This window comes from Rhinolophus hipposideros (assembly GCF_964194185.1).
Source record: "Rhinolophus hipposideros genome assembly, chromosome: 11".
In the NCBI taxonomy this organism is placed as follows: domain Eukaryota; kingdom Metazoa; phylum Chordata; class Mammalia; order Chiroptera; family Rhinolophidae; genus Rhinolophus; species Rhinolophus hipposideros.
The window spans coordinates 18,607,806-18,631,903 of NC_138057.1; the positions used below are offsets into that span (position 1 = coordinate 18,607,806).

Consider the following 24,098-nt stretch of genomic DNA (forward strand, 5'->3'; position numbering starts at 1 on the left):
ATACATGGTCCCATATGAGGGTGATGAAAATGTTTTGGGACTAATCGGAGGTGGTGGTTGCATCCTGTGAATGTACTAAATGGCAAGAGTTGTATACTTTAAAGTGGTTAGTTGTATGTTATATGAATTTTACCTTAATTTGAAAAAAAAGGTAAGGCAAAGGTCCTAAAGTGAGCACACGGCTGACCTGTTTGAGGAACAGAAAGAAGCACAGACAGAGTGGGCACAGCGGGGAGTAGGAAGAGAGATTAGTGAACTAACAGGGGACCCACAGAATGCAGGGCCTCCTAGGTCATTTTTCAGAACTTGCTTTACTCTTACCAAAGGCGGAGCCATTATAAGATTTTGAGAAGAACCACATAATCTAATCCGTACTGTAAAGGAATCATGCAGACAGCTATGGTGAGACTCACGGGGGGCAAAGCTCAAAGCAGGGAAATGTACTCAGAGGCTATTGCAACTATGCAGGTGAGAGATAACGGAGTCTCAGACAGAGATGTGTAAGCAGCACTGTAGAATAATAGTCTTCAAATATTTGCTATGTAATTTTTTCCCACCCCACCCCAAATATTAAATAAATAGTAAGTGGAAAGCCAATATATAAGACAAAACAGAGAAGGAAAGTGAGGACAAAGCCTGGGGGTTTGATGCTCAGCCCTCCGGATCATCAGAGCCTAGTTTGTCGTGGTCCCTAGGATTCTCTACAACAGTTTTAACTAGAGGGACATCAAAGAGATCAGTGGTTATAAGGAGATGGGGAGGGTGAAGGGGCTGACTACAAAGGAGCATGGGGGAATTTGAGGGTGACAGAACTGTTTTTATCTTGACCATGGTACTGGTTACACGAATGTGTGTACTTGTCAAACTTCATAGAACTATACGCTAAAAGGAGAAATCTACTGTATGTATATTATACTTCAATATAAATAAAATTAAGAACACAGTTTGAACACAGTTTTGGAACATGCACTTTTCTCTCATACACCTCTCACTATCTATTATTACATGCTGTACATTTCTTTGTCATCATCATTCCAAATCCACTCTTCTTATCATTTCTTTTTCTATCAATATTGCCCGTCAATATTTCAGTCGCACAAGTTTAAAACTTCTGATTTATTCTGGACCTCTTCCTTCCCTCCAACTCAACTGTCAATTCTACCTCTGAAATGTTTATTATATTTGTCCCTACATTCTTTCTTACTGGGTTAGCCCTAATTCCTGCCTAGATCACTGAGGCCACCTAACTAATCCCTTCACGGTCTAAAATCTTTCCTCCTAATACACACTAAAGGATGCAGCTACTATTATATTAAAGCAGAACTTCTTTGCCAAAACTCTTGATGGTTCATTAAAGAATAAAGTCCAGACTCATTTGTACTATGTTCACAGTCTTGTAAAAGCACATCATTTACTTAAAAAATAATTTATTCTCATGTAAGAATTCTGCTGGTCAAGATCCTCAACCTTATTTCCCCACTTGATTTTCTGCTCTTCTCTTTTATTTAACGTGTATTCTGGCAAAAGTAGATTATAAACCAATTTCCAAGGCAGTCCTATACTCTACAGGACCTTTGTACCCACTGCTTCCTCTGCCTTGAATGCCCTATTTTCCTCTCATCTCGACTTACTGAAATAATGTCTCCCATCTCTATACTACCAGTACACTGCAGACCTCTCCTGTAACACACATTCCATCTTAGATTATTTGTGTGGGGATGTTAATCTCATACAATCCTAAGGGCAGGGATCATGTACTATTCATCCCGGAATCCTTCCCCTGTTACCTATAACAGTGCCTTGCACATAAGTGTTCAATTAAGTACCTGCTGAGTTTAACTAAATTAAATGTACAGTATTTGCTTTACGACAAAAATTTGTCATGTGAAAACCATACCATAAACAAGTAATCACAAAAAAGTATGCTGGGCAACTTTCAATCATGCTCGAAAACTATGTTAGAAAACGTTTTTGAGTAGAAACAGCTCAACTCAAACGCAAGTTTTGAGGATACAACTTGTTACTTGAAATTTTATTAAAGCATGTCCAAAATGTTCTGGCCAGGCAATGTTTAATTACAGATCAAAACACAATGAGTGACAAGGCAAAATTTTAAAGCAGGTATTACAAACTTCATATTTTGAAATTTCATAACTAAACTTTTTAATTTGTATCATATAGGTTCTAATGAAGTATACCTGAAATACTAAGCTCAACAGAAAATATCCTACTTAGAAACACAATTCACAAATGCAGGAAAATGTTGAAAGCGAGAATGAAAAAGTAGACCTTGTTTTCTCACTGACACATGTTTTACTTACGGACTACATGGCTACCTAACTAGTTAATTTACTATTCAGAATACATTGCCCAGAAATTTGGTAGTATTTTCTGCCTCTGGGTGATCTTAACAAATAAAATGATTCATTTATAAGAAAATACCCATTTTGCCATCCCTTCATTAAATACTATAAATCAAGAAAGACAAAGCATTGGTGGAGTTGTTTGATTGTCAAACTCGAATGGTATGAGGTAGGGCAACATGTAAAAATTGACAGATAAACTGTTTGCTATTGATGTAAAACCCCAATTTCAAAAAGTAAGGCATGATTCATACTCCCCAGATGTATATGTTATCAAAAGAAAAAAAGCATTTAAGTTCAGTTGCCATACAGACACATGAATACTGAGTCACTACATTTGGTCTGTGACATACACACATTCCTCCCACATTCCCAGAAGAAAAATCATTTGTACTTAGTGTTAGAGACCCCCAAAACCACTCAATGTCCCATTGTTTATATATAAACAATAATATACTTCAATTTTCTGTCAATAGTAATCTTGCTTGCACAAGATAATATTTTGTTATTTCTGCCCCCTGACAAATAGTGATAGAAAGAAGGGAGGAATCCTGGAGGACACATTTTTAAAGAAAAATGACACTCATCTCTTTATGGGTGCTTTCTGGACATTTACAACTCTCTTTCACCTCTTTCTCCCTGTTCATTCTCCTTCTCCCCTTCAGTCTACCTCTCTCTCTACCCACCCCCCTTTCCCATCAGGATAACATTAGCTCAAAAGCTGACAATTCAATCACATCTCCAGCAACCATTTACTCTGTTATTTAATAGGAGGGGGGAAACCCAGTTACCATAACAACTCACATCACATGGTAATTATAGAGTCTCTAAAATACAGCAAACCATACTTTTCACAGTGTTTTCTAAGGGGAAATGTATAATAAGGACAGATACTACTTCTCCCAATTATTATTCAGAATTTTCATCTAACTGTTTCATATTTCATGAATGGTAATACTATTCCATGTTCTTCATAAGAAATATGTTTTTAAATAAATAAGGCACTGAGAGAAAAAGGCAAATACACTCCTTATATTTCAAATAATGAGTTATGTCACATGCACTTTCAGGACTCTAGGGGAAAAAATTAAAGGAGACAGGAGAAAAACAAAATTTGTTTATAAAGCAAAAAAATCAAATGATGATCAAAAAAAGAAAATTTAGAAACAAAGATTTTATTCAGAGTAGTACCACCAATAAGTCCTGATAGGTTTCTCTGAAATAAAAATGAGAAAAGAGCTCATTGCCTGATGCTGAGGCAGAAATATGGTTGGATTGCAGCAACAGGATCAGGAAAATTTGCATGTGCCCGAAGATGGAGGAAATAATGAAGTAAGATTGCCATTCTCACCCCGGGACAAATCAGTATCATCCAATTTAGGGTAGTGTCATGTCAGAGTTAGAACTGCTGCAGGATGACAAGAGAGGGAAGGAAACTGTCATTCACCTTCAGCTTTCTTATCAATAGGAGTCAAGTTAGTCTCAGGAAGAGAAGTAGTAGTTTTAAATCAAAGGGAAGAGGACAGTCCCTTGAGCTTAGAGAAGCCCTAGTGGACCTGCAATGACCCTTGGTTGACCCCTGTTCAAAGGAGCAAAGAGAGAGGGGGCACTTCAGTCTTAAACCTGTGATTACAGTAGTCCCCCCGTATCTGCAGTTTTGCTTTGAGGTTTCAGTTACCACAGTAGACCACAGTATTAAAATATTAAATGGAAAATTCTAGAAATAAACAACTCATTAGTTTTAAATTGAGCGTCATTGTGAGTAGCATGAAGAAATCTTGCAGCATCCTGCGCCATCCTGCCCAGGATGTGAATCATCCCTCCGTCCACCGTCCACCGTATCCATGATGTATATGCTGCCCTCCTGTTAGTCACTTAGTAGCTGTCTCGGTAATCAGGTGGACTGTCGCAATATCGCAGTGCTTGTGTGTCCCTGACAGTAGCCTAACGTTACATCACAATATGTACGCCATTCACCTCACTTCATCTCATCATGAAAGCATTGTATCATCACAAAAAGAGAGGCGAACATAGCATAATAAGATATTTTGAGAGAGAGACCACATTCACATAACTTTTATTACAGTATATTATTAAATTGGTCTATTTTTAGTTATTGTTGTTAATCTCTTACTGTGTCTTATTTATAAATTAAACTTTATCATAGATATGTAGGTATAGGAAAAAGCATAATCTATATTGGGTTTGGTACTATCTGTGATTTTGGGGCTCTTGGGGCTTATCCTTGTGGATAAGGGGAGACAACTGTATACAGAACTGCTCCTGGTATGTCAGACCAAACCCAAGTCAGATTTAGATCTGTGAATCTTCCAAAAGTAACATGGTAGATTTTCGCTTTTTTAAAAGTCAGTGAAAGAAGATTTTTTTTTCAAAAAGGGTACGTAACATTTTCCAAAAGAATTCATCACAGATTGCATTAAATAACTAGTTCTCCATAAAGCAAAATGCACTTCAAAGTATGAAAAGCATTGCACTTGGACATTCGAAACAAAATTCTTTTGCCAATCCATTACTCACCCACCTATAGTTGCAGGTATTAAGAAGGCCATAGAATATCCTATAAGGATATGTGATCTATGGCGGGAGGGGAAGCTAAACCACATAATAACAACACAAATCAGTACATAAGAGCCTGTTCAAATGACAATAATGTCATTTCTTTGTAAGACCTCAACAATTATTAGATTATTACTAATTTAATAACAACATTTCTCAGAAAAGGAAACTATTCCACTAAACGCACATGAAGCACAAGACACATCCAAGTTTCATAAGGATTAAAATCATCAATTCAACAAACATTTATAAAGTGTCCACTATGTGCCAGTAATACCAAGCACTGAACCTATGCACAGTCAAAAAAACCTCCCTCATTTTATGAAGTTTACACTTTAAAAAAGGAGACAGACACTAACTGTTGTGTATGTTGTGCCACCCAAATCCCTCATTCAGGATTAGAAGGTTGGTAGGTAGGGATGGATAGATGGATGGACAGACAGATAGATGAAATCTCCAAACCTGGATGGTTTCACTGGAGAATTCTACCAAACATTTTTTAAAATTTATTTATTAGGATACCATTACCCTAACAACACACCAGCGGAAGATATTACAAGGAAACTATACAATATCCCTCATGAGCATACATGCAAAAATCCTTAACAAAATATTATTAGCAAATCAAATTCAGAAATGTATAAATAGGATAACACATTATGATCAAGTGTAGTTTATCCCAGGAACACAGGTTTGGTTCACAATAGAAAATCAATCAAAATAATTCCTCATATTAACAAACCAAAAAAGTATACGATTATCTCAATAGACTTAATAAAAAAAATTTTTTTTGACAAAACTCAACATCCGTTTGTGATAAAAACTCTCAACAATTTAGGAATAAAAGGAAAAGTTCACCAACTTGATAAAGGATATCTACAAAAACCCTATATTAACATCATATTTAATGTTAAGACACTAAATGGTTTCCCCCAAGACTTTGCACAAGAATGTCTGCTCTTAACCATTGCTATTCAACATTACACTGAAGGGCCCTCGACAGTGCAATCAGGCAAAACAAAAAAAAAAAAGGGAAAGAAAGAAAGAAAAAGAAATGAAAGGCATACAGATCAGGAAGAAAAAAATAAGACTATCTCTATATATAGACAACATTAAAATAAAAAACAAAAAAGCTGCAAGAATATGTAACTGAGTTCAGTAAGGTCATAGAAGAGTATTAATTATATGTTTACATGTTTACATACTAGCAATGAGAAGCTGAAAATTAAAATTAAAAAGTGTAAAAACTGCATCAGCATCAAAATACTTAAAGATATGCAATACTTATGAAATCAAGCAAAATACGTGCAAGGTTCGTAATAACAAAACAATGATCTGAAGTAATGGAAAAATACATATATCTTGGGTTGAAAGACTCAGTATTGTTCAGATGGATCTACAGATTCAATGCATTTCCAATCAAAATTACAGCAGGCTTTTTTGTGGTTTCTCAAAGCTGATTTAAAACTTATGTGGAAAAGCAAATGTCCTAAGATAGCCAAATTCAAAAACAAAACAAAATTGGAAGACTCATATTACTTGATTTCAAGATTTATTATAAAGCAACAGTAATTAAGTTGTGTGGTTTGGATGAAAGTATACACACACAGATCAATGAAATAAAATTCAGTACAGAAATAGACCAACGCATACTGGGGGTGCCAAAAAAATGTATACACATTTTAAGAGCTGTTATCTATGTATTACTTTTCAAAGCTGAATTGAATTGCAGGAGCAATGTGTAGTATGACCTTTGCTCAAAAGCTGGCGTTAACCAAATGAATGCTAGCGTTACCATGCGACAGGCAGGACAGTTAAAGAAAATGGCAGAAGCACAGTTGTCATTTGAGGCGCGCAAGACCATTCTGAGGTGGTATTTGAAATTTGAGAACGTTGTGAAAGTCCAATGACAATGGAGGTGTGAGGATGTAACAGAACCTCCAACAGGCCTAACAACTGCACGCATTCGTGATAAGTCTGAGACGCACGGTGCTGTGTGTGATGTGCATGAGGGAAGATTCAGGAGGCTTCTCACAGCAACAAGTCCTGCTTCTTCTGCTGTGGTGTTGGAACAGTTTACATGCTCACCACAGAAGTCTACCAAACAATGTTCGCCGTAATCAGAAGAGTCTGAACGCTGATGGTAATCACCATGAGCACCTCTTGTCATTGCAGAAGTCAAACGTGACTTGTACTCATCTCTTGTTATCGGTATATATTGAGTATTACAATTTTAATAGTTTTTTCCTTTCTTAAAATGTGTATACATTTTTTGGCACCCTCTGTATATGGATAAATGATTTTTGACAAAGGTGCCTAAATGGAGAAAGGATGGCATATTCAACAAACATAACTCATACCTTATGAAAATTAACTCAAATCTATCAAAGGCTAAAATGTAAACCTTGAACTATAAAATTTGCACGAGAAAATATAGAAGATCCATGAAGTGCTAATGAATAAACTATCTATGGTATATTCATATAATGGAATATTATATTATTCAGCCATAAAAAATGAAGTATTGATACATGCAACAGTATATACAAACCTTGAAAACATTATACTAAGTGAAAAAAGCCCACATATTGTATGATTCCCTTTATATGAAATGTCCAAAATAGGCAGATCTATAGAAACGAAAAGCGGATTAGTGGTTGCTAGAGGCTGGGGAGTGAGGAAAATGGAGAGTGACTGCTAATGGGTACAGAGTTTCTTTCTGGTATGCTTTTTCTAAAATTGATTGTGGTGATAGTTATACAATTCTGTGAATATACTAAAACCACTGAATTGCACACTTTAAATGGGTGAATTTAATGGCATATGAATTACACCGCAATTTTTTTAAAATATAGGAGATAAAAAGAAAAAAAATCTTTGAGACTTTGGGTTAGACAAAAAGCAAGACCTATAAAAAGAAAAACTTGATAAATTGGAATTCTTCAAAACTAAAAATCTACTCATCAAAAGACTCTGTTAAACTAATCAAAAGACAAGCTACAGATTAGGTAAAAACATGTGCAACACAAATGTCTAATAAATGATTTATATCCAGACTATGCAAAAAAAAAAAAAAACCCGCTCATTTGAAAACAAAAACCTGATTTAAAAACAGCCAAGTGATCAAGACACCTCATGGAAGAAAAAGATATGAATGGCAAATAAATACATAAGAAGATGCTCAACATTAAGGAAACACAAAAGGGAAACCACTACCCACATAAGAGAATGGCTCAAATTTTAAAAACTGACCATACTGAGCACCGGCAAGGAGGGAGAGTGCCTGAAACTCCCTTATGTCACTGGTGAGCATTCAAAATGGGATAGTCACAAGGAAAATAGTTTGGTAGCTTCTTATATGCACTTACCGTAAGACTTAGCAATCTCTAACAGCTATAGGCATAGTTGCCAAAAACTGGAAACAACCCAAAGATCCATGAGTGGGTGAATTAATAAATAAATTGAAACTCTCACGACAGTTTTTCTTTCTTTTTTTTAAGTAACAAGACTCAGAATAAAGTAGTGATGAGAACCAAATGAGAGTTTGAAGAAACTTCAACGCGAAAAATACCAAATGGACTGCAATAACAGAAAGATTAGAAGCAAGGAGAAGAATTAGGAAATACTAGCATTATCTGGGTAAGACCCAAAGGTATTTTTAAAGTGTTCTTTGCTTAACCCGTGACGGTATAAGGTGGTTCAAAAACAGGGAATGATACGGCCTGGGTTCAATTTCCAGGCTCCTCTACTTACTGTCTCTGTGATTTCGAGCACATTCAACAGTCCCAACCTCACAGTGTTAATGCAGAGATTAAATGAATTAATGTATGTACAGCAATTTTTAAAGTGCCTGAGCTGGTTATGAGCTGTCATTATTGCAATTGTTATTATTATCCAGCTTTTAAAACTCTTATTATTTGTTATCACATAGTTTGTGAAACAGGGTGACTTATTCTCTGTCTCTGCCTTTTTAAAATGAATTATAGTAAGCAGAAAATGAATCTAAACTAAAATCCTACCATAAGTTTAGCAGAATTCTGTCCAACATATGTCTTTTAGTTGACTCCTAAAATAATGATCTTGTTTTCTCATTCCTTTGAAATTTTCTAGGCATGCTACAACACAAGCAACAAGTATTTTAAGCCAAATATTATGTTCTTTGTTCATATCTAAGGCACACTTCATCAGTCTTGACACCATTTGCTGAATTTATAAGTTTTCTGCTATCCCCCACATTAATGCTTTTTCTCGTTTTTGTTCTGAATGTGATATTTAAAATCAGCTTTCCAGTAATACTTAATACTCTGGTTGTCCTTCAAATAACTAAATGCACAGCTTAAAAGCACAAAAAAGTCCCAAATCACTCCCTTCTCCACAGCAACTGGTACGATGCTAGGGAAAACAAATGTAGAAATCACCTATGTTTTACCCTCTTTTCATGAAATTAACCTCTTTTCTTCCCATAGAAACACTGCTCTTCCCAGATCTTTCTTCCCTCCTTATTTAAATGAAGACACTGTATTAGACAAAAAAGATTCTGAACCAAATATTTACATAATTTCAACTCTAATTAAATGTATGAGAGGAACATGAGTGGCATAAGTTAAAGATGGGTCTTTTAAAAACCGTCTATGGTAACTGGTGGTAATTGGTATGATAGAGAATACAATCAAACCAAATTAGTGTTACCGACATTTGTAAGTTATGCATCAATATAAGATTTAATACATAGTATAGAAGCCCTAACTGGTTTTACATCAAATCCCTTAAACTTTTTACAATTTATATATTTTAATTTATAACTGTTACATGTTATATCTAAAATATATGAAATAAACTTTTTTGCTGTATTTTGTTTTGTTATTCATTCATACATTTTAATTTATATACACCTGAATGAGTAACTCTCATAAACATTTTAAAAACCAACAACGAAATCCCACATTTCCCAAATACTTTCCAGCTTTCCTCTTCCCCTGGTATTACTAAAATCTGCAGTTATTAGATTTCATGCAAATCATCTAATGGCATCACAGACTTTATTTTTAAAAAGGGAGCCTAAGAGAAAAGTAAAATAAACACTAAAACCGAAAGGCTTCTTTTTTTCCAAACAATTTTATTTACTGTTAATGTACAACATTCACAAAATATAAATACTGGTGCCTTACATGCTTGCGAAGGAATAGAATTAAGAAATAGGTAACATTATTTTTGTAAGTAATTTAAGTTGGTATTTATTCTGAATAATGGAAGTTAAACATTGAAAAAGTGAAGCAAATTCCTAGATACTACTCCCCAATATTAGGCTGGGCAGTAGGGAGAGCACCCGTTTCTCTCAGAAACACATCCAAGTATTTTAGTATTCAGCTGGGTCAGCTATTTTGGCTGCCTTTAAAAGCAACTTACATTAACTATGATAAAGAGAAAAGTTATTTCACGATACACACTAAATTTCATGAGCATAAAGTGAAGAAGGGAAACCCCAAAACATAAACAAGCAAGAAGACCCTGTTAGTTATGGGAAGGCACTTACCTCATGCACTAGAGCAAGTGAGGTCTGCTTGAAACTTCGCCCTCTACTGGCCATCAGTCGATTCAATGGTTTGCCATCTTTACTCTGATACATCGAAACATCATAACAAAATAACATACCACCTTAAAAAACAAGAGAAACTTATAAAAATACTTGTTATGACAAACTTCATTAATTAAATTATCAGTAATCCACATTCAATCAATCTAGATAGAGATTTAGAACTTAAAAGAGAATTTGTTAAACAATTTATGATTTTTGACTATAGGTATCTAAGGAAGAGAAAAAATAGAATATAAAGCTAATATATTTAAGCTATCACTTTTTACAGGCCTCATTAATTTGAAAATAAATGAATAAATTTACAATTCTTGAGTTATTTTAAGTTTTATGAACTGTTACTTCTGGAGATTCTGTTAACTTTTAAAAAAATAAATAAATTTTATTTAGAGAAGTGCTTTCCATACCAATCTTTGTGAACTCCTGAGAACATGGGTTCGTTTAGTATATACCTACAAGGGGACAAGTTTTCCCTCACACCTGCATTCAATTACATTCATCCTCCCTTTTGTTCTCCCTCCTCCTCTAACCCTTTTCTTCCCAGTCCTTCCCACTCTGGTCAACTAAGTTTTCAAACTGAATTTCCAGCTCCAGCTGGCACCCAGTGTCAATGGAAAAGCAAGGTCAGGCAGCCAAGTGCTGGAGTATAAATTAGGGTAGTCTTGGAAACTATCTGGGTAATTCAGAGCCAATGAGAAGACACATTCAAGGGCTAAGGTATTTAAAACACCGAGATTATTATATTTTTAAAAATCTCTTTTTGAAGTATACGTAAAGTACACATGTCATAACCATGCAGCTCAGTGAATTTTTACTAAAACAAACATGTATGTATCATCAGCACCCAGATCAAGAACCAAAACATTATCCACATTCCAGAAGCCTTTCTTTTCTCACGTCTCTTTCCAGGCACATCCACCCATCCCTCAAACGTAGCCAACTACCTAGCAACCATTTTGCCTACTTTGGTGCTTTATATATATAGAATTAGACTGTAATATCGCTTTTACATCTGGCTTCTTTCCCTCCACATAATCATTGCAAGAATCATTAATATTGGCAGTTGTAGTATATTCATGCATTTTACTGTCAACGGGCATTTAGATAGCTTCCAAGTTCAGGGCTACTCAAATAATGCTACTATGAACATTAGAGCATACGTCTTCTAGTGACTTCATTTGGGTTTATCCTTAAGAATGAAATAGCTGGGTAAGACAGCATAAATTTGTTCAGTACCAGTTTTCCAAAGTGGTTGTACTGACTGACTTTCCAGCAGCACTTCTAGCTGTTCCACATCTTTACCAATACTTTATATTTTCCATTTTTTTTCATTTTAGCCAATCTGTTAAGTATGTAATGGTATCTTTTTGGAGTTTTAATTTGCATTTCTCTGATGACTAATGAAGTTAACCAATTACTCATATGCTCCTTGGATCTTTGAATACTCTCATTTTGAAGGGTGTTGTTCAATTTTTTTCCTGGTTTTCAATTGTCTTTTTCTTATTGATTTGCAAAAATTCTTTACATATTCAAGACATGAGTTCTTTACCAGATATACATATTATAAATATCTTATTGCATTCTGTGGCTTGCCTTTTCACTCTCTTAATGGTATACTTTAACACATGCTCTTGATTTTAATATAATTTGTCATTATTTTTATAATTAGAGCTTTGATTATAGAATTGTTATAAAGATCATCCCTTTTCTCCACAGCAATGCAGTGTCACCTCTATAATAAATCCAGGGACCTTGTATGTGTGGATCAGTTTCTGAACATTTATTCTTCCACTGGTCAGTTTGTCTAGTCTTACACTAACACCACAGTCAATTATTGTGGCTTTATATGTCTTGCTTTCTGGTTATGTATATCCTCCTACTTTGTGTTTATTCTTTGAGATTGGCTTGGCAATTTGTGCACCTCCACACAAATTTTAGAATCAGCTTGTCAATTTCCAAAAAAAAAATGAAAAGAAAAACTTACTGGGATATTGATTTAGATTGGGTTGAATCTATATAGCAATTTGAAGAGAATTGACAAATTGACATTGTGACAACACAGTCTTCTAGTCCATAAATATTGTAAATCACTCCATTTGTTAGGATTTCTTTAATCTTTCTCCATAATATTCTGTAGCTTCTAGCATAAGGGTTTTACATACTTTTTGCTAAATTTATTCTGGGTACTTGGTATTTTTGATGCTATTGTAAATGATACAGCTTTTAAATTTCATTTTTTGTTATGGTATGTAAAATATACCTCTGATTTTTATATATCTTCATCATTGTATGTATGCAGTAACCGTGCTGAATTCACTTATTAACCCTAATCAGTCTGTAATTTTGAATTTTCTATATACACAATTATGTCATTTGCAAATAATGACTATTTTCTTTCTTTCTTTCTAATCCTTATGATTTTTACTTCTTTTTCTTTCCTTTTTTTTTTTTTTTTGGCTTATTACACTAGCTATGGCCTCCATTATAATATTGAATAATAGTGGTAATAAAAAGCATCCGTATCTTTTTTCCAATCTTAAGGAGTAAAAGTTTCAATATTTCAGTATTAAGTACAAATATGGCATTGTAGATGTTCTTTATCAGAATAAAAGAAGTTCCCTTCTATTCATAGTTTAATGAGTCTTTTTTATATCATGAATAGAAGCAATTTTTCAAAGGTGTTTTTCTGCATCTATTGAGATCACCTAAAGATTGCTCTGCCTTTTTCTATTATTGTAATGAATTATACTGATTTTCAAACACTAAATTATGTATTGTTATGTATTATTCTTTGTTTGTACTACTGAGTTAAATTTTCTAATTTTTTTTTAAATGGGGGTGTGTGTGTGGATTTTGCTGTGTATTATTCCCTTTGTGTACTTGCCAGGTTTTGATCTCATAAAGAGGGTTCCTCTTTTTCTAGTCTCTGTTAGAGTTTATGAAAGATCATTGTCATTTCCCTTTAATTTGGGGGAAGAATTCACCAAGGATGCCGTCTGAATCTAGTGTTTTCTTTGTGGGAAGGTGGTTACAGATTCAATTTCTTTAGTACACATCAAACTTTTCATACAGTCTATCCTTTTGTCAGTCTTGCAAAGTTCTATTTGACAAATTTCTATATCTAATCCAAATGGCTGAAGTTCTTTATAAATTCTTTTATTATCTTTCTGAATGCTAGAGGGTCTGAAGTGGTATTTCCTTTGTTATTCCTGATATCTATATTTCTCTATTTATTGTCTAGACTTACAATGGCTTTATCATTTTGTTAAACTTTTCAAAGAATTAATTTTTGGTTTTGCTGATTTTCTTTATTTTGTTTTCTACTGTATTGATTTCTGTTCTTATCTTTATTATTCCTTCCTTTATTGTTTCTTTAAGTTTAATTTGTTCTTTTCCAAGCTTTTTGAGATGGAAATGTAAATCATGATTCTTTTTTCTACTATGTACACTGAAGGTATAAATTTCCCTCTAACAATGTGTTATCTACATCCTGAAAATCATGATATGGCTATTCCCATTATCATTCAGTTCAGAATATTTTTCTGATTTTCGTCTTGATTTTTAGTTTAATCCATGGATTATTTATAAGTGTATTATTCAATTTGCGGGCTACTGGAGACACTCTAGTTATCTTTTTGTTGTTTATTTTTAGCTTAATCCCATTGCCGTCAGATGACTAAATGACTTCATTGTTTTGAAATTTGTTGAAGTTTATGGTTTGCCATATGGTTATTTTGGTAAGTTTTCCACATACAGTTAAAAAGCATAGCCATCCTGTTACTGTAAGGTACAATGTTCTATATGTCAATTAAGTAAAGTTTGTACACAGTATTGTTCAGCTGTTTTGTAAATTTGTTGATTAATTTTTTGTCTGCTTGTTCATCAAGCTACTGAAAAAGATGTTTTCAAGTTTCCCACTCTTATTGCAGGTCTAGTTCATCTTTTAGTTCTGCTAATTTTTTTGCCATATATTTTGAAGCTATATTATTTTGTGTATACTGATTAGAATAGTGATATTTTCTCAATGGAGTGGTTTCTTTAGCTCCACGAAATGTCCCCTTCATTCCTAGCTTTTACCTTTTTCATATGTCGAGTATTTTTTCATTGTATCCTGGAGAGTAAATAAAAAAAACCACAGAAATTTTAGTCTAAATGATGTTAACCTCCTCTCCTCTGTTAGGCAGATAGAGTGAAGGATTGATCTCAAAAAATCAGGGACTGAACTGGGTTAGGCTTAATTATAGCTTTGGCAAATCTCAGTCTACCTCTGGTTCAATCCTGTTGCTAGGGCCATGCACCCCCCATGATTTTCAACCAACAGACTAAGAGGTCTTTGACTCCTCAATATGGAATAATTACGGGAGATTCAGATCTCTCCTCAGAGGTTTTCAGCTTACCTCTTTAACTCTCCCATCCCATAGAGTTCCAAATTTGGGCAAATATTTTAAGGGAGAAATAGGCTGTGTTTAAGGTTCCTCAATCTCCTGTTTTGCCACTCAGGCACTGCATGAATGTCAGGATCTCTTGGTTTCTCTGCCTCCTGACCCAGCTTCTCGCTAAGGCTGAGCCTGAATTTCGGCCTCCAGCGGAGGTCATAATTGGTAAGTGCACCCAGGTGAAAAGAGCTGTAGGTCTTTCTTATCAATTCACTACTCATGTGCTTTCTTCTTAGACTCATGTTCCTAGCCAGTCTGTGTTTCCTAAGCACCAAGGGACTGAAGGAGATTTCACTTTGCCTTTCAGAAGCATCAGCCTAGTTCTTGAACTTTCAGTGCAAATTCAAAATTCAGTAAATAGCTTATGAGGAAAACCTCCAATTTGTCTGTCATATTAGTCAGAGTCTTCATAGAAACAGAAGCAATAGGAGACATATGTAGATCTGAGCTGGAGATCCAGGAAAGCCAATGGTATAATTCAATCTGAGACTGAAAGCCGGAGAACCAGGAGCGTCAAGGTCCAAGGGCAGGTCCCAGTTAGAGCAAGTTCACCCTTCTTCTGCCTTTTTGTTCTATTCAGGCCTCAACAGGTTGGCTGCTGCCCACCTGCACTGGGGAGGGTGATCTTCTTTACTCTTGTCTACTGATTCCAGTGCTAACTTCTTCTGGCAACAGCCTCAGAGACACATCCAGAAATACTGTTTCAGCATCTATCTGGGCCTCTCTTAGCCTAGTCAAGCTAAACATAAAATTAACCATCACATCACCATAGTCCCATGGAACCACTGAAAACTCCACTGGTTTCTTTATCCTCCAACAGGCCTCTTCTTGGCCAACCCCCAATCCTAGCCCACAAGGAGAATCAGTGAATGTCACCGATAGGGCTGGGAAAAGTCCTCAGATGTTCTCCCATTCTGGAATTTTCATCTAGCTGTTCATTTTGTTTCTACAGTTCTTGACTTCTTTAAATGGGATTTATTGTCATCATTTATCCAGCTGTGTCTAGATGTTAGCAGCACCAGCAATGCCCTGCTGTGACCTATTCTATCCAACTTGGAAATGAAAGTTAAAACATTACGTGAATGACCTGTACCCTGAGGCGATGGACTGTGCTCACCTGCAAGGCCAGGTTTCAAACCTGGTTGCTTATTTGTTTCATACATTTTCAATATAAAATTGGGGATTCTTGCTATAGTCTTTCCTTGGTCTGAGCAGGCACTTCCTCTTAATGCAGAGTAATACACCCCACGGGGCATGTTCACCATTTCTTGCTTCACAAGTGATGTAAAAAATTCCTCCAAAGCTGAAAGAGTTAAAAGATCAAAAGTAAATACAATATATTAGAAGAGAAACATTAATTACACACACACACACACACACACACACACACACACACACACACACCACAAAGGGACTTCAGGCCAAGCTTCACAAAGTGAGAAAAGAACTCTTGATTGTCATCCCTTTTTTAGTCTTCCCCAAGTCAGAAATAAGTAACCTAGTTATTCAAGCTTAAAAACTTAGTCATGGGCGGCCGGGTGACTCAGGTGGTTAGAGCACAAGCTCTGAATAACAGGGTTGCTGTTTCGATTCCCACTGGGCCAGTGAGCTGTGCCCTCTACAACTAGACTGAAGGACAACGACTTAGAGCTGATGGGCCCTGGAGAAACACACTGTTCCCCAATATTCCCCCAATAAAATAAAAAAAATTAAAAAAACTTAGTCATTCGTAACTTTTCTCTTTCCCACACTCCTTATATGTGCTCCAACAGCAACTTCTTCTAGACCTACCTTCAAAAATATATCTCAAATCCATCCATTTTTTTCTCCATTTTCACTTCTACTTGTTCAGTCATTATCTCCTCTCTTCCTCATCTGGATTAATTTAAAAACTCGTTTCTTGGTTTCCCTTCCTCATTACCCCTCCTACAAGCCATCCTCTACCCAAACCCAGGATTTCATGTCATTCTCAGCCCTAACATCTTCCGGTAGATTTTCACTGTCTATAGAATAACATCAAAACCTCTGACAATGATCAAGGCTTTCTGCGCTCTAGCCCCACCCCCTCTGACCGCCTCTCTGCCCATCCGCCCTCCTTGCCTGCTGCTCTGTAAAAGGCACCCTTTATGTGGCCTCTTTTCCATTCCTCAGCAACACAAAGTTCACGTCCAAGTCTAGGCCATGGTACCGTCTATTCCTTCCCCCTGGAACACACGAGTCCCAGATTCCCATTTGACCGACTCCTTCTTGTCATTTAGGTATTTTTCAGAGAGGACTTTTATGACTGTCCATTATTCTGTAGCAACAGCAGTACAAGTATTAAAAACTGAAGTATTCGTTCATTATTTATTTGCTGTGTTCATTCTAATTAGTCCAAGGTCTTTACTGCTTGACAATTTACTTATAAGGTAACCCAGAAATGTGGGATGAGAAGACAATAGGATACCCAACTATAGGTTTATAGTCAAGTGTTATTCTGCTGAGGACCACTAGAGGTTGCCCAATGTAGAAACAAAAAACAACAAAAACATTAAAACTAAACAAATCATATAAAAAAACAAAGAGAGGAAATCACTGCGTGTGCCTATTATAGGAACAAAAAGCAAGGATCCACGTAACTAAACTGGGATTTCATTCTGAATAGCAGATCTAAAAGCCTCCTTTAATGACTTTGGTTAAATTAAAGGCAGTAGGAGCTCCCTGGGGCATCTATTATGAGCCCAGTTCTGTCACTCCCATATGGACACTTCCTAGATGCAACTGAGCTTCCTCATTCAAAGCCCGGAGAACACTTGTGTGGGAGGCTCTCCGTTTACCCTGGTGATTCTCTCTCTACCCTGTCAACCGTGCTCTGTGCCCTGGAACAATAACCTTTAACAACTGCACAACAGGCTCCCTTGTCCTCTGGCTTCATCCATTGGACACTGGCCAGAGGTCAGAGGATGGACCTGAGTGAGATCAGGACATGTATTCACCAGACACTCACCTGCAGGACTACTCACCTGCACCACAGGTTTCCTATATCCCTCTTAGGGAGGTCCTGGCTCCCCTTCGGCAGCCCTGATTGTGACACCAATACTCTCTCTATTCCCCTAACTGCCACCTCCCCTTACTGTTTCAGACTAGAAACATTAACCACTCTTTGTGATTCCCTTTAACCTTGACAGCATAACTGTAAATAGTCCCCTTGTTAAACTCTCAATTGCTCCATCTGAATGTACCTTTCCTGTCAAGATCCTAATCAATACACCATTTAAATCAAAGAGATGAGGAACACCCAATTGCAGGCCATATACCCCAACACCTGCATTTGCATGCATATGTATGACTGCTTCAAGCTGAGTATGAGTTCAGACTTTTCAGAACGTAGCTAGAAACATCTGTGAGGATAGAGGAGCGATAGTGAGAGAAGGTAATTTCATGCTTTCTCAGAAGGGATCCTATTCTGGCAAAAGCTGATATATGTCAAAAGATAAGTACCCATCTGCACATAGCTTGGAAATTTGTCTACGTATCAAGTTCTTCAGAGAACTAAGGATGCTCAAATAACTCCACCCCTGAGAATAGTTCAAATGAGGGTAAGATACCAGGAGTGTAACTGATTATATGGAACACCATCTTCCCACAGCCAGGAAGCTGGCAACTAGGACTGTGCCCATCGTCTGTGAGACTTGCAGATGACCAGGGGAGAATTTGAAAAGAGCTGACAATATGCAGAACGCAGTGTCAGATATGCATTTCTAAAACAACCCAAATGTCCTTCCACAGGTGAGTGGATAAACAAACTGTGGTACATCCTACAATGGAATACTACTCAGCAATAAAAAATGACAATTCATACAGGCAACCTTTTGGATGGATTCAAAGACATTATGCTGAGTGAAAAAAAAACTAATATGAAGTTTATGTACCATATAAAAAAAAAACAACGGGTAAAATCCAATGAAGTTATAACTAATAGTATTGTACCAATGTTGTTTCCTGGTTTTAATAATAAGCTAAGGTTATGTGAGATGTTACCGATGGGAGCAGAGGGGTAAAAGGACACAGAAACACTCTAAACTGTTTTTGCGACATCTTATAAGTCTAAAGTCATTTCAAAAGTAAAAGAAAAATTTTAACTCAATACCAGTAACACCTCTATTTAAAATTATGCAAATTACTGGATTTACTTTGCGGCTGCTTTTGTGTTTACTTGAAAGGAAATAAGAGGAGCAAGGCCCAGATTCTTTTACATTCAGTGCGACCTGACTTTCTGCCTCCTGTACCCAGAGACCTAATATACATCATCCACCCTGGACCTTTCAGGGCATACATTGCTAAAGCTGGTGCTTTTTCCTGCTTTGTTTCTGAGTTCTTCAGTAATCCCTGGGACAGCGAGTCACAGAAAAACAAACTGCATGGTTGGCCAGACACAGATCACATCTACACCACCCACCTGACTCTGATTATTGAATGTTTCACGCAGATACAGTGGTTGCTCTCAAATCCTCCCCCTGCTTTCTCAAGGAGAGGCGCTAACAACAATCAAGTACAAACCAGGTAGAGGAGCCAGGTAAAGGCCACCACAGCACTGCACAGACTGGGAGGACAGAAACAACAGTACACCTTGGCGACAAACATCTTCCCCCTTCTGCTTTTCAAACCACAGTGTGGGTGAAGGATGGATCCATGTAAGAGGGAACAAAGTTGTTTGAAAAGCTCAAGAGGACTTTTAATTCTAAGGCTATCTTAGGATACAGGAAGAACTTGAGTAACTGAAGGCTTTTTCTTTCCTCAGACTCACTATTAACTGCAGGAAAGGTCCTAGACCTTGAAGTAGAACCTTGAGGTAGGAAGTGGGTTAGAAAAAACGAGAAGAACAGGAAACATGTCTGTAAGGCTTGTTCTGGATGTCAAGAATAAAGACAAGGTGAACTCTGAGTTGTACCATTCAGGTTTCTCTAATGAAAGGAGGTGGGGGTTTGGGACAAGAGCTTTGTCTAGAAATAAATAACATATTTGACTAATTCCTCAGGAATCGCCATGTGGGATGAAATCGAGGAAAAGTCTTCCAACATTATAGGCTGGTGGGATTATGACTGCGAAGATGATATTTCTTGTGTTTATTGAACTTACTTTTCAGAAATTAAATTTTCACATCCATGAATATTCAAGGTAGAATTGGAACAGAACAGGTAATAGATGTATGCTCAGCAAAGTGCTGGCTAATACTGAATTAGAATAATTAGATATAATTAGAACAACTTTTTAAATGCCAAATCCTATAAACTTTATGTAAAAACTGAATAACCATATAGTTTGGTCTACTTTTAAAAGGTATTAATTTATAGTTCTTGAATATTGGTACCATATTTGGGGTAACTCTAAAGAAAGAATAAATTTATAATGATGAAACTACCCAGTAAATCTTGGAAGATTCCAATGATCTTTTCAGTTCGCTTATATAATAATAAACCATTATTTGAATCAGTCACTTAAAAGTCCCACTGCAAATTTGTCTTGCAGAATAAATTTAGCATTTGAAATGACTTTTAATTTTTCAGTAAACATGGTTGTTTAAACTAGTTTTCCAGTTCAATTTCACTTGAATCTAACATATTCAGTATGTTTTGAATATCAAACAACCTCAAGCGTTCCCTATAGAACAGATGGATACATTTTTTGCATTTCAGATAGAAAGTATGTAAGATTAAAGTAAGCTATAATATGTACACATCACAAAAGAATACAATCAATCAGACAGGTTAAATCAGTGAAAAATGCTAGTTTTTTCACTACATTACATAAGAGTCACCTGGTAAAACCAAAGGAGCAGTGAGTGACAATAGGCTGAGATAGCAAGAGCCAGAAACTGAAAGGTCTGCTTCCTTCTCCTCATCATCTTCATCTTCATCTTGTTCAGCAGGAATCTGGATTTCTGGTCTTATCTAAAATGACGGAGAAAACAAAACTAAAACATTATGTAAAATCTTTTCTTTGTCCTTTTTATGTCAAGATTTTAAAATTGCATTAAACTCATTGCTCTATAACATCAAAAGAGCATTAAAAATTAATTTTAAAAAATCTGTTTTCAGATTAACTAAATGTTAACCTCTAATCATCTTATTAGATACAATCCTAGGTCCATGTAAAGAACTAAGGATAATATAGTAAGAAAATCACCATAAGCCAATATAAGCAATGATTATTATAGAAAACTAATAAAATTTTACACCATCCGACAATAAAATGCAAACACTGACACATTCAATATATTGAACTTCCACGGTTTATAATTAAATATTTGCATTGTCTGAATACATTTTCTTTTTAATTTGTGATTCCAGCCATAAGACTATGACAAAGCTTAAAATCTTCTAGTAGCATATATAGTAGAGATCAGGAAAGGACAGAATGCGTTAGTGGATTTTTTTTTTTTTTTTTAGACTTGGCAGTTTGTTGCTATAGAATATAAAAACCTAAAATCTGTAATTGGTAGCTATACTTTATTGTGTCTCATTTGCAATTTTAAGATTTTGTGGTTGCTCTGTGATTAGTTAGGTTTGTTTGAACCAAAACTAAAAAATGTAAAAAGATTACCACTGTTGTAGTTTCTACAAGATACAATGTTAAGCAATTAATTAAATTTTTAATTTCAATGATACAACATCATAATGCCCATATGGAGATATTAAGCATTAGGGGAGGAAATCTAAACATATAAAAGTGGCCGCTATAACCATGAAGTGCCAGAACCCAGTCATTACCATTAGCCTGTCTCCCAGAGTTATTTTTAGAAATAATTAACAATTCCTGCAGACTGCCTTCTTCATAGGTCCCCAAAGAACTGTTCCATTTAGGAACTGCACTGAGTCAGGATTCTTGCAGGGGGATTTAGAAAACAAGAGGAAATGCTTCTCTTAAGTATAATAACCTCAACTCCAATGAAGCCTTTTAACCCACAACTAGTGTTCTCTTCAAAAGTGAAGGAGTGAAGGCAACCTGTCTACCTGAGCACTTTCTAAGACAAAATTTAATTCGGATTCAATCGATACTGAGTACCTAATTCTCAGAGGACTGAGCTCCCATAATCACAGAGATAACAACAATGTGTGCTCCACATAGGGCATGATGGCATTTGTTGATATCGATACCTCCCAGGGAAATCCTGGCATGTCTGCACACCTTCTGGTTCTGACAAGCGGGCTTTTCCATGTATCTCTGCTCTGCAGAGATACTGGGAAGTTGCCAGGTTTCATGTCATCAGGAATTAACTTAGAGATGCTTAACCAGGCCTCGTTGCCTTAAAAATTCCCAAAAAGGAGTTGGTTCTGGGTCCATCTGCCTGGCTTCATGACTTTTCACACATCATAGCACAAATTGAAAATAATCTTTGAACAGCGTACTGGGGAAACAGACAACAATGCCTACAGCTGGAGACTGCATCGGTAGCACCAGTTACCACACCAGTTAGCTCATCAGAGCACTGGGAAGCTCTGATAGACATCCTATCACAATGAATAGGATACCTGGCGAGCTGGGAGGCAGAGGTAAACGCTGAAGCTAATATGAAAATTCAGAGGGATGGTGAGGACGTGAAGAAATCAGAACCCTCACAATACTGGTGGGAATGTAAACTGGTGCAGCCCCTTTGGAAAACAATTTGGCAGTTTCTCAAAAAGTCAAACACAGTTATATGCCCCCAGCAATTCCACTCCTATGTACATAACCAAGAGAAATGAAAATACATAATCACACAAAAAGTTGCACAAGAGTGTCCATGAATGTGAGTGCATTACTTATAATAGTGCCCGCACCCCTCCAAAAAAATGAAAGCAACTCAAACAGCCAAACTGATGAATACAAAAAACAAAATGCGGCCCATCTATATAATGGAATATTATTCTGTCACAAAAAGGTATGAAGTACAGATACATGCTACACATGAATGAACCTGAAAACATTACGGTAAGTGAAACAAGCCAGTCACAAAAGACCACACACTATATGATTTCATTATAGGAAAGTTCAGTCCAGGCAAATTTATAGAGACAGAAAGTAGATTAATGGTTGCTTCAATCTTGGGGAGGGGCAAGGGGTAATGGGAATTGACTGCTAATAAAATGTTCTAAAATTAGATTGTGGTTGCTCTGTGATTAGTTGCACAATTCTTTGAGTATACTAAAACCACTGAATTGTATGCGTTAAATGGGTGAATTATGTCTCAATAAAGCTGTTTAAAAAGAAAGGAAGGGAGGGAGGGAGGGAAGCAGGGAGGGAGCAAGGAAGGATATAAGAGGCGAAAAGGAAAGGGGAGAGGGGAGAGGGTTCAGAGGTGTGAGCAGCAAAAGCAGAAAAGTAGCAGAAGCGAAAGCAGAAGCCCCACCACCTTCAAGGGGACCTTCACTGGTGAATGAACTATGCCAAACAATCACGTGCTTCTAATTCCAGAATTATTTAGTATAACAGGAATACAATCATTTATGCACACATTTTAGCCTATCCAGTCTTTCTGCTCAACCTAAATTACTTAAAACGAGTCACAGTACCCAGACCATCCGCATTTCTGAGACCCACTACAGAAAGACCTACCAGGTTGGGGATAAAAAAAAAATTAAAAAAAATTGATCCACTCATCCATCTTAACTTGTCTTATTTCACATTCCCATAACTGAATGCCTATATTAATTTATCTGCTATATTGTAAACAGCATATGCCTGCATCTTACATATTCATATATTTAACAAAGAAACTACAGATATACTATAAGTATAGATGACACACGTGGCCTACTAATAATGGTATGATTACTCCTTAAATTCTGTTTCTTCAAAGGTGAGTTCATTCTCCTGAACAAATTAGCACTTATTGTTAGACCTTGGTTCCATTACTTTTCCGTCCTCCTCTGCTCATCTCTTAGAATTATTTGTTCCAGCTTCCCTATGCTGGCTCTAGTTTTTCCCTTGGTTTGTGCGCAGCAACTGAATACGATCAATGTGAGTTACAACTAAGGAAAAGCAAGAGACATCATATGAGAAAATACACATTAAAATTATATAATTTTGGAAATTACATTATTTTAGCTGCAAAAATACCCAGGAAAACCATACATATATTTAAAACACACATGCATGCATGTACACATA

At 36.2% G+C, this 24,098-nt stretch overlaps 1 protein-coding gene across 3 annotated transcripts in view; it reads right to left on the bottom strand.

Moving 5' to 3' along the window:
• The window catches only part of FOCAD (focadhesin), a 282,277-nt gene that overhangs the window by 89,113 nt on the left and 169,066 nt on the right, over window positions 1-24,098 (bottom strand). For all 3 annotated transcript variants that reach the window (XR_013994507.1, XM_081067235.1, XM_081067234.1), the window contains exons 19-21: window positions 20,767-20,899; window positions 16,087-16,272; window positions 10,474-10,595 (exon numbers count right to left, since the gene is read on the bottom strand). Coding sequence is in view for 2 of the 3 variants with exons in the window: in XM_081067235.1 (XP_080923361.1) it covers window positions 10,474-10,595; window positions 16,087-16,272; window positions 20,767-20,899 (441 nt within the window). In the remaining variant the exon portion in view is untranslated. The remainder of the gene's footprint in view (window positions 1-10,473; window positions 10,596-16,086; window positions 16,273-20,766; window positions 20,900-24,098) is intronic.